The following is an 11,000-nucleotide window of genomic DNA, read 5'->3' as shown; positions in this document are numbered from 1 at the left end:
GTACCACTGTAGTTCTCATCAAATTTATGAATCTAATACATGTGGTGCTTCTTGTTTTTCTTATAGGAAGAGCAAGAGTCTACCAGCTGATTGGAGTCAGCTTTGTCCTGTTGTGCATCACACAATCAGTTCTCAACGTTTACCTTTGGTATCAGTCTGGTAAGAAGCAGAATACACTCTAACCTGACACCTGACATCATACATTGATATTTTTCATAGCAGCAACCTAGTTGCTGTTAGGATCTGTTGTTCTTTTCCACATCTCTGTTTTCCACCAGTTTTATTCTCTTCAGTGTTGTATGTGAGGGTGGATCCTCCATGTATCTCTGTAGCTGTGTCTCCATTACAAATTTGAGCAAAACTTGACTATCCTGCTAATGTTGAAAAAAACACAATTATGTGTAATAATGATAATGATAATAATTCACGGGATAACATGCTGCACTATCATCCTCCTACTACTTCCTATCGTCTTCTTCGACTTTGAAAGTACAATCCACAATATTTTGGAGAAACAGTAACGGCTGTAAAACAACTGAGATGACTGCAAAGATGAAAAGCCAATAAGAATAACAATAATAATAAAACAAGAAATTTGGTTTTGTTAGGCAGAATGTGAAAAGGTTAAAGTGCCTTAATCTTTTGAAGCATATTGCACACAATAGAGATGTGTTCATAAATGAATAAAGCAAAAATGTTTGTAAGAACACAGTTAACTTTATTGTAAAGAGCAGAATTGTACTATGTGGTTTTTTTAATGGAAAAGCAGCTTACACAACTCCAGCAGTCACTAATCAGTAACAACAGACGAGGCTATAAATCAATAAAGTAAAAACTGCCTTATTGTAAAAACCAAAGGCTGGGGACCATGAGGGATGGAAAGAAGTTAAAATGGAAATAACATGGTTTGTTTAGTGAGGTTGTTCTTCAATATCAGATATGATACTGTTAAGAATATCTTCATTTTATTCATAGCAAAACCACCTTTTTTATATATAATTTCCAAATTATCTTAGCATTTCTTCAGTTGTACCAGATACAGTCCAATAAATCTATTCTCTTTACATTTCTAGTTGGAATTTCAAAAAGTATGAATGTCTCAGCATGCAATGTCACCTTGCTGGAAGAATTCCCAGCTTTTCCTTCAGAGAGAGAACAACTTTTTTTAATAAAAGACCAACATCTTAAACAAATAGACAAACTGCTTCAGGAGAAAAACGAGCTGCTTGAGAAGAACAAACAACTACATCAGGATCGAGTCAGTCTGAACGAGAAAAACAAGCTACTGGAACAAGAAAAAGATCAACTTTTCAATGAGAAAAGAGAACTGCTTCAAAATAAAGACAAACTGGAAAACGAAACAAAAAAATATCTGCAGGAGAACAAGCTGCTAAGTGAAGAAAAATACAAACTGAATCTAGAGAAGAATCGACTTCTCCAACGGTATAGTCAACTAAAACAAGAAAAAGATGAGATGGCTAAAGATAAAAATGAACTGCTTCAAAACAAACTTGAACTGGAAAAGGAGAAAAATGAGCTACTCCAGGAGAACAAGCAACTAAAACAACAAAACTGCAATCTGTATCAAGAGAAATTGAAATTACAAGAAGAGAAGGATTTACTAGAAAGGAAAAACAAAGAACTGGAAGATGAAAGAGTGGAAAAAGAAAAACAGATATCAGAACTTCGGGCAATAATAAGTACAGGTGAATGATCCTTTATTGAACATTTTTTAAAACAGATATGCATTTTTTAAAATAAACACATCTTCTACCATCTTGAATTAGAACCTGTTTTGAAAATATTTATCTGTAAACTACAAAAAAAAACCATTTACTTGATTTGTTTCCCACAGTTTTTTATGCTGTACTTTGACTACATATTAATGCGTAAAAATGTTAAAGCACTTTATTACCTTATTTTGTTTTAATTTTGTCATTGATTTCATAGTGGAGGCCAATAAGTCAAGGTGTCCGCCAGGATGGCAGAGGTTTATGTCGAGTTGCTACCAGCTTTCTGCTGAGGCAAACACCTGGATGTATGCCAAACAAAACTGTGAGAGCAAAGGAGCTCAACTCATGATGCTGAATGATGAGACAGAACAGGTGCTTCTTTACCTGTTAAAATATGCAGAAGTTCAAACTGATTCTGTTTGCTTACTCAGTTCAGTCGATTTGTATTTTTTATAATACAGTTCTTCATTTTGAAGAAAATTTTCCCACAGTGAATTGAACAGTATTTATGGTTGATATTTCTGCATTACATAAACATCATAGCTTGGTTTTCCATCTATGATTCTTCCCAACAGAGACCTTTTATTGGCGGAGTGTTAAAAATCTGGATCGGCCTGTATGGTAAAATAGAGAAGAATACCTTAATTTGGTATCTGAAGGGGGTAGATGGAAGACTTCTGAAATCAGGGTAAACTCTTCCTCTGTGTCTGTCCTCCATAATATTTCTCTCCATTTTGTGCTTTAAAACTCTGTACATGACTGATTTAATGAGACAGATTTAATGCATTTAAAGCTAACACAAGTTAGATGGATTTTGAGATTTGGATTAATGAAAAAACTCAATAAATAAGTAAAATTAACAGATTGACTCTTCCATGTTTATGTCTTGAATGCTGAACGCCTTTATCATGACACATTCAATAATTCACATCAAGTCACTCATTTAAAATATGTCAATTCATTGGTTTTCTTATGAAAACTCATTCCACTTATTTGTCTTTTCTCTGTTTCCAGTGGACCAAACACCCCAAAGCCAAAATTTTGGACTATCTTCTCCCAACATTGTGTTTACATCGATCAGAGTCTTCCATGCATGAAGACTTGGTCGATGGGAAGCTGTATGGAAAAATTCTTTTGGATCTGTGAAACGCCAATGGTTGTAGATCTTCTTGAGATGTGAAGAAATCGATATCTTTCTAAACAACCGTGCCAAACTTTTATTTTAAACACATTGTATTTATTTCCTGTTATTGTTGGCTGAACAGACCAAACTCAGCCCAAATCCTCATTATTACAAAAACTTCTTTTTCCTTTCTATTGCCCCAGTTACTATGTTTTTGACCTTGTGTTGTTTGGGACACAAATTGCCTGATACCCTCCATTAAGGTTTGTAATAAAAAATTCACAATTTAAATGGTAAAAAAAAATTACTCTTACTGGTTGATTTTCCAAGAGCAAAAGCATCATCATTTGAGGTGTTTGGTAAATTTCCTGTCAGTCAACTGATAGTTATTTCCTGTCTATATATGTTTTATGTCTTTTTTTTTCTTTTCCTGTTTCTGGTGACAAAAATGCAATTTTTGTGCAGCACCAAATAAGACATGATGACTTTTACAACCCCACACTAATATCAGGAAGACCTCAACTGCTAGAGCAGTCAAAGACAGAACCTTTCCTAGGGTGTAAGAGTGTCAGTGCAGTAAGAATGGAAGTAAGAAACTATGTGAATGTACCAGTCAACAGAGGGATGGACAAGGCTAGAGGTCAGAATATTTTGTTTTCTTTGTATGTTGTAATTATTTACATTCCTCTCGCTTTTATAAAATAAATAGAAAACTTTTCAAGTATGACTCTTGATCTAAGAAGTAAGGAAATATATATATATATATATATATATATATATATATATATATATATATATATATATATATATATATATATATATGTTTGTGATGATTAATCATACAGTTGTCAATAACATTTTTTTTTATTTGCTTGTTATTGTGTTTTATCAATCCTGTCGTTAATCCATGCAGACTTGTGTGAGAATTTGTGACATCATGTATTTGACAAATGTACTTCATTTCTAAAATGCTTCCAGTAAAACAGGTTTTCTGGTAATAATTCAAATGAGAAAAATAATATTTCTTAGCATTTAGCATTCTGCTGAACTACATTTTTTTTTGTCCTTTGTTTCCGCTTTTTGAGCCTGTCATTACAATCCGTAGCTCAGATGTTAACAAAAACAGAAATGTTGGTATGAACCATGAGATGTCTGTTTGGATCTACAATTGTCAAATATCACACATTTAACCAAGCAAAATACAATATATACAAATTTGGTGAGCTGAGTTCGTCTTGTTTAATACCCGAGTCTATAAAAAGCCTTCAGGACTCTTTCTGAAAATTATTAATCTCCCATTGCTTTTGAGAATATAACACCATGTTGAAATATGCAAGATTTATATTCCATTTTCCATGTATTGGTAAGTATACAAAATTCTGTTATTTTTTAAGCTTTACAAAACACTTTCTTAACCTTCTCCTTAACCTTGAGCAAGTTACAAAAAGTGTCTTAAATTAGTTTTTTAATCAACTCAGAGTTAGACATCACAGCTGGCTGAGCTACAACTAGCCATTTGTTCTATGAATACTAACAACGGAAAGAAATGAAGAAACTGAAATAACATTTTTATCTTGAATGAACATAGTTAGTTCTTAATTTTCCTTTTTCTTGCAGGAAGTAATAAAATTCTTCAGATTGTCGGAGTCAGCTTTGTTCTGTTCTGTATCATACGATCAGCTCTCAACATTTATTTTTGGCAGCAACAAGGTGAGCATCCGCACACATTTCCCGCTTTACAACCACATTACATGCATTTTAAAAGGGTTCTTATGAAGGGTAACTCAATTCTCTCTTTTTCTTTTAATTAAATATGAATGTCATAGAAATTGGCAACTTTTAAATATTTATCTAAGTGGTTCTTTTTCTTAGAGTAAAATATAACACTTTACTCTAAGTGTTATCATTATTATTGATCCAAAAACATACAACTTCAATGTTTCTGAATCAATAAGAATTGCCTTGCCAAGCTACAATTTCACTAATATTTGATCAAGTGGCCTTTAGTGTTTGTAGCCACCAACAAGCAACAATACAGATATTTTCCACTGATTTACCATAAACAATGAATGTTTCCTTGTTCCTCTAGTTGGGCTTAATAAAGTCTTTAATGTCTCGGAATGCAATGCCAGCTTGCTATCAGAAAATGACATCAGAGAACATGCTGTAAAGGAAAACCATGTTGAAGAAATAAACCAACTGAAGCAAGATAAAGCCAAACTGAGTAAAGAGAACAATCAACTGAAGCAAGATAAAGCCAAACTGAGTAAAGAGAACAATCAACTGAGGCAAGAAAAAATCAGTCTGGTTCAAGAGAAAAATAAACAACTTGAAAATGAACAGAATTTCAAAAATGAAAAGAATCAACTCTTCCAAGAGAAAAAATTACTACAGGACGACAATGACAAACTGAATAAAATACTTCAACAGAATGAAGAGAGAATGAAGCGCCTGATGGAGGAAAACAGAAAGCTACAAGATCAGATAACAGGTAATAGTTTAACATACAGAATGACACATACATGTTTAAAAAAAAAACAAAGTGGTACAGGCTTCTTAGTTACTATTATTATTATTGTTGTTTGTTTGTTTTTCCAAAAATGAAAGTCTGAACAGTCTTACACCTCTGCTTAAGGAATGTAATAAAGTTGTTTTTTTTAATATTGAGATTCTGGCTCAGATATATAAAAAAGGACAAACTCTTGTTCACTTTCACATGAACTTTTTCTGGTTTTTCTGTGTGGCTGCTGTGATGTTATTTCTCACCTAATTAGAAAAAGAAATAACCTGTTCACTTTGAGTCTTTTCTTGAACTTTCTATATTTTAAAATTGACTTCTGTCCCTAATAGTTCTTCAGCTTGTATTCTTGTTCTGATTTACTCATTCATATTTCCTATGCTGTGCTATGTGTCCTAGATGTATTGCCCCACCTGCCATCCACCCCGGAATGCCCCCCAGTGTCTTCCCCAGTGTGTCCCCCATTAACTCCCCCAATATGCCCCCCAGTAGATCCCCCAGTATGTCCCCCAATAATTCCCCCAATATGCCCCCCAGTAGATCCCCCAGTATGTCCCCCAATAATTCCCCCAATATGCCCCCCAGTAGCTCCCCCAGTATGTCCCCCAATAATTCCCCCAATATATTCCCAAGTAACTTCCCCAGTGTGCTCCCCTGGATGGCACACATTGAAGGGGAGCTGCTACTGGGTTTCTAGTGAGCAAAGCACCTGGGTTGATGCTAGGACCATGTGTGAGTCGTACGGTGCGGATCTCGTGATTGTCAATGATGAAACAGAACTGGTATGAGAATCTTCTTATTTTTCTAAACAGATAAACAGAGCAAACCTGCTTATGAGATTGCAGTGGTTTCGAATTATTCAAAACCATCAGCAAGAATAAAAAATTCATTGGTCACTTTATTGTGTACATCTTTCTATTTCTGGTGTTCAAAATGACTTAAAAACCCCTTTCACAACATTGTAATGCTCTGTTGAAATTCCAGTGAGTTGTTCTCATTGTCTGTGACAGACTGGCGACCTGTCCAGGGTGACCCCGCCTCTCGCCCAAATCATTTGCTAGAGATAGGCACCAGCACTCCTCCCAAACCCGCTAGGGACAAGGGTGTACAGAAAATGGATGGATGGATGTTTTCATTGTGACTAGAAGCCTAAATGCATCTAGTTGAACCAACTTAATTGAACTGCTTCAGTTGGTAAAAGTAATTCAATTAGGTTTATCCAACTTAATTTGTTAAGTTTAACCAACTCAAGTTATGTCTATCCAACTCAATTTAATATATCTACCCAACTAAATTTACCAAGTTCATCCAACTCAACATATTATGATCATCTGACTCAATTATATAAGTTCATTCAATTAACTTAAGTTTTTTTTAACTGCATTCATTAAGTGTGCTTAAAATGACAAATTTATGTCAGTCTTAATCAAATCACTAAGTTTACTTCAAATGAAAAAGGAAACTAATCAATGATCTCTTTTTGACCCGGGTTTTTTGGCTCAGGTGGTCTTTATTTGAGGGTAGTTAGACAGGAAAGTGGGTAATGTCAGAGAGGGAAGACACGCAGCAAAGGTCAACTTACGATGGCTGCGTTGAGAACTAAGGTCTCCTTGTGTGAGTTGTGCTCTACCCCTGCACCACCGCAACACCCCGGTTGATACAGGATCTATATGAATGCGGCATTGAACTAAATTGTTTCCAAAACACTTTTGAGAGTGCACTCTAAGAAAATACACTTTTTAGAAAGTACTCTAAGTCGCAGTTTGGATTCCAGCCTGGTGACCTTTGCTGCATATCTTCCCCCTTTTATTTATTAGGTTAAATCAACTTAATAAATTAAGATGGATAGACTATTTTCTATTTTCAGTTTACAGGATCTTTGAAAAACTAAAATAACATGTTAAAACATACATTTTAAATCATTAAAATTCTAGCTGTATTTAAAGTGCAATGTGAGTGATAATGTATACCTACATCTTTAATTATAATGTTATGTTTTGAATATTTTTACTTTGGAACAACTTAAAAGTTTGAGATGACTTCCTGTAGAATTTAGTTAAAGAAATTTGAATAACTTATTACAAAATAATTAATAATTTGAGGAAGAATGACTTAATTTGTCATGTTAAATATACTTACTGAATTAAGTTATAAAAACTTAGAAAAACTAAGTTGGATAAACTTAATGAATTGAGTTGGATGATCATAATATATTGAGTTGGTCAGACAGGATGCAAAACTGGCATTGAACTCAATTGCTTCAAGTAAAGTCAAAGTGAATTTAAGTTAACTGAACACAAAAAAGTTAGTTGTCATCACATAACCAAATGAATTAAGTGAGATTAATGTAAATAAGTCCATAAAATGAACTACAGCCAAAAACACTTTTTAGAGTGTGCATGTGTGCTGGCTAATACAACACTTTTGTCAATTTATAAATGCAATTAAAAGGGTGTACCTAATACAGTGGCCAGTGAGTGTATGCAACGTCTCTGTCTCATTTCTGTCAGATATGACTCATTTAATGAACTTATTAGATTCGAGCATTTCAGCTGTGCTTCTGTCCAAACAGAGTTTCTTGTCTGGTCTTGTGGGAACAAGCAGCACATGGATCGGCTTGTATGTCAATCACAATGTCTACTCTCAGGCTCTGGTGTGGGTGGATGGAAGCATCATGGCCTATAGGTAAAACTGCTTTACAATGGATAGTCACTCTAAAAATTACTTTGACAGTGAGTGTTGGATATTATGCTGAAGTATTTTAGACTGGCTTTATTTTTCAGAGTTAAATTAGCAAATTTAGAAAATGATCCATTTCTGTAAACAAAGGTGGGTGTTAAAGAAATAGTTAGGGTACAGAAATTGTTCATGAGGTATTAAGCATAACTTTGGCATGTCTTGAACAAACTGTCCATGCAGCTCAGAATGTCACTTTTGTCAATTTTTGTCAATTTTTAATCCACACATCTGAAAATCCAGATGTGTCAAATAATTAATATGTACTGAATGATAATGTTTGAGCATAAGATTTCTTACTGTTTTTTCTTCTCTTATGCTTGCAGACCCAATCATTTTCTTTACTATGGGACCAGTGAGGACAGCTGCATGTACATGAAGTTAAGTGGGTACTACTCAAGCATTTGCAACCAAAACTATGGTTGGATCTGTGAGAAGAAGTTGGAAAAAATGTCCTACTTGCATGCATAAGTAAAAATTTTGCCAAGAAATCTTCCACTTATTTTATGTAGAGACTTATTCCAACCCTAACATTAGCAATAATCATTAATCATTGGGTGTTTAATGTCTGTTTTAACAATGCTTTTTGTCACTGCAGAAAGTAACTGTAGACCTTTTATAAATGTTTTTGTCTGTTATACTTTTTTCTGAATTATAAGCTGTTTTGATAATAGGTAATTGTTGGCCCACGTCTAATCAAAAATATTTGGTAAAAAATAAGGAAAGGTTGATCACAAAATATTCTTTTGATAACATTTAGAACAAAGACTAAATTAGACGTTCCTCAAGATTCTACTCTCAAGCCACTTTTATTTATTAGGTTATTCTTAATTTCAGTTTGTATTTTAGTGAAACATAAAAATGGCTACTTACAATCACTGAGTTGGTGTATCCATGACATGAGAAGGTTGATGGACCAAAATGTCCACCAGCTTTATGCAAAATAGACACAAATCTGGTTGCCTTCAACCTAAGCCTATTGTAGAAGACATAACTCAGATGACTGAAAATAAGGTCAGGCAGAGAAACAAAAAACAATGAAACAAACAGAACCCAGAAGTAATTGTTTTTGGTTCTTAAAATAAAGCACCCACCTGTCCAGGAAACCTAGTCCTGCAGAGGTTCTTGTGTCTGTTACTAGTTCAGACTATCAGACTATAATCATTTTTTTTTTAATGCTATGCTTAAATTTAACAATTGTTCCTGTTTTTTTTTTTGTTTGTTTGTTTTTTAAATCTTGTTTTAAATACATTTTAAACACTGTTCAATCATTTGTCTGTTCAGAACTTTGAATCACCTTGTGTCTTTGATAGATTCCAACTGCAATTACCACTATTACGTGAATATATGACCCTTTGGCTGTCAAACTCTTTTAATAAACAAATTCCTGCACAAAATATGCACCAGAAAGAAAATCTTAAATGCAGAGTCGAAAAGTGTCAAGTTATTGTGTTATTGGTTGCTGTCCACTAGAGGGCGCTGTTGTTTAATTTTACTTAATACTTCTAGGATTCAAACAGAGAAAGCAAAATCCCTGCACCTTTTTCATAAATATCACACAATGCTTGTATTTTAATTGGCTGTATCACAAACTCAAAGTGTTTTCTTCTGTTCTTTCAGTCTTCACAGCAACATGCCTTAATTTAACAGTTTCGACTCTTCTCTTGCCTATGTAATAACACTGTTGATACATTTCCTACTGAAATATATGAGATAATAAACACTTTGAATGCAAATTAATTAAATTAAAAGATGTTGATTTTTTTATTTTATTTTATTTTTCTCTTACAAATAGATTGAACAATAGAGCATGCATTTGTATTATGTCCCGTTTAATTCTATACTACTCATTAAAATGCTGTTACCACTAACATTAAGGAGTGATCTAATGGGTGTAACACAATTTAATTTCAATACAAATCCAGCTTACCTGTCATTCTCAGCTATGAAACACTACTGAGCAAACAGTACCATAAAGATTTTTCAATTTGTAATCCTTAAAATAATATCAAAAACCATGTTTTTCCCCTTTCCATTCGATATTTTTTTAAATTTATGAACCATCCAATAAATACTTAAAATGTTGAGGTTTTTATATGACAAAATGTGAAATAATTAAAGGTGTAGGTATACTTTTGCCAACCAACGTAATTAAAGATCATATTTCGTGGCTAATTTTTTTTGACAAAAAAGTTGTAGAAAATTGCTTTAATCTATATATCTACCAAAGATGTACTTTACAATAACAGTTGTTTTTTCATCGTAAGCAGTTATTTGCTGAGAGAACATGTCCCTGTTTATCATTCTCTCATCAGGAAGCAGATAGCAAAAAGATGGGGGCATAGAGGTCAGATTTTATGCCTTGCAACAAGGTTAATGATACAGCACAACAGTTCAAGAGGATATATCTCTACAGAGTTATGTAACATCCTCAACAGTTACTTTTTTTATTTATTCACAGCTGCAGCAGCAAAACTAACATTTTTAGTCTTAATAATTATGTCCAGTGAATATGACAAGTCAATTATAAACAATGTCAATGTAAACAAGAAAGTAGTAGGTCTATCACAGAACAGAAAAGGATCTGAATGCTTTAAATGCTTCATTCACTCAATGTTACTCTTATTGTTTTCAGGATTTCCTAAAGATCTGGTTCTGCAAACTTTGCACAAGACCAGGAGCTGCGTTAAAGACATTTGTGTTTATAAATTAAACTTTCCGTGACCAACTACAAAACATTAGGACTGCAATTCATTTGTGAAAAGGGTAGATGGTAAATGACATCTATTTATAACAAATCAACCTACATGAACTTTAAGTAAAAATACAACTAGTTCCACTGACAGATTATTTCACTTTTAACAAGACATTTTTCCCATGTTATAAGTAA

At 33.5% G+C, this 11,000-nt stretch overlaps 3 protein-coding genes across 3 annotated transcripts; all 3 read left to right on the top strand.

Annotated features, from left to right (window-relative positions):
- Positions 1–1,080: 1,080 nt before the first annotated feature.
- Positions 1,081–2,425, top strand: LOC116716101 (trichohyalin-like). The gene is made up of 3 exons (XM_032556903.1): positions 1,081–1,706; positions 1,951–2,105; positions 2,309–2,425. Exons 1-3 carry the CDS (start codon positions 1,091–1,093, stop codon positions 2,423–2,425), a joined length of 888 nt encoding a protein of 295 aa, XP_032412794.1. The 5' UTR covers positions 1,081–1,090.
- Positions 2,426–2,758: 333 nt separating this feature from the next.
- On the top strand, positions 2,759–5,986 carry LOC116716095 (rho-associated protein kinase 2-like). The gene is made up of 5 exons (XM_032556890.1): positions 2,759–3,496; positions 4,474–4,566; positions 4,946–5,347; positions 5,774–5,874; positions 5,963–5,986. The coding sequence occupies exons 1-5, from the start codon at positions 3,439–3,441 to the stop codon at positions 5,984–5,986; spliced, it is 678 nt and encodes a 225-aa protein (XP_032412781.1). The 5' UTR covers positions 2,759–3,438.
- LOC116716833 (killer cell lectin-like receptor subfamily B member 1B allele A) lies at positions 5,962–9,855 on the top strand. The gene is made up of 3 exons (XM_032557715.1): positions 5,962–6,156; positions 7,947–8,059; positions 8,437–9,855. The coding sequence occupies exons 1-3, from the start codon at positions 6,103–6,105 to the stop codon at positions 8,579–8,581; spliced, it is 312 nt and encodes a 103-aa protein (XP_032413606.1). The 5' UTR covers positions 5,962–6,102; the 3' UTR covers positions 8,582–9,855.
- The last annotated feature ends 1,145 nt before the right edge of the window (positions 9,856–11,000 follow it).

The sequence above is a fragment of the Xiphophorus hellerii genome, chromosome 3, assembly GCF_003331165.1.
Source record: "Xiphophorus hellerii strain 12219 chromosome 3, Xiphophorus_hellerii-4.1, whole genome shotgun sequence".
Lineage (NCBI taxonomy): Eukaryota > Metazoa > Chordata > Actinopteri > Cyprinodontiformes > Poeciliidae > Xiphophorus > Xiphophorus hellerii.
The sequence above is the reverse complement of the archived record's forward strand: the minus strand, read 5'-3'. Positions and strand labels throughout refer to the sequence as shown.

Coding starts and splice junctions, on each gene's coding strand:
- LOC116716833 (XM_032557715.1), top strand. CDS start 6,103: ATGTGTGAGTCGTACGGTGCGGATCTCGTGATTGTCAATGATGAAACA. Junction 6,157..7,946: donor TCAATGATGAAACAGAACTG/GTATGAGAATCT, acceptor CTGTCCAAACAG/AGTTTCTTGTCTGGTCTTGT. Junction 8,060..8,436: donor GGAAGCATCATGGCCTATAG/GTAAAACTGCTT, acceptor TTATGCTTGCAG/ACCCAATCATTTTCTTTACT.
- LOC116716095 (XM_032556890.1), top strand. CDS start 3,439: ATGGAAGTAAGAAACTATGTGAATGTACCAGTCAACAGAGGGATGGAC. Junction 4,567..4,945: donor TTATTTTTGGCAGCAACAAG/GTGAGCATCCGC, acceptor TTGTTCCTCTAG/TTGGGCTTAATAAAGTCTTT. Junction 5,875..5,962: donor GCCCCCCAGTAGATCCCCCA/GTATGTCCCCCA, acceptor GCCCCCCAGTAG/CTCCCCCAGTATGTCCCCCA.
- LOC116716101 (XM_032556903.1), top strand. CDS start 1,091: ATGAATGTCTCAGCATGCAATGTCACCTTGCTGGAAGAATTCCCAGCT. Junction 1,707..1,950: donor TCGGGCAATAATAAGTACAG/GTGAATGATCCT, acceptor TTGATTTCATAG/TGGAGGCCAATAAGTCAAGG. Junction 2,106..2,308: donor TGAATGATGAGACAGAACAG/GTGCTTCTTTAC, acceptor TCTTCCCAACAG/AGACCTTTTATTGGCGGAGT.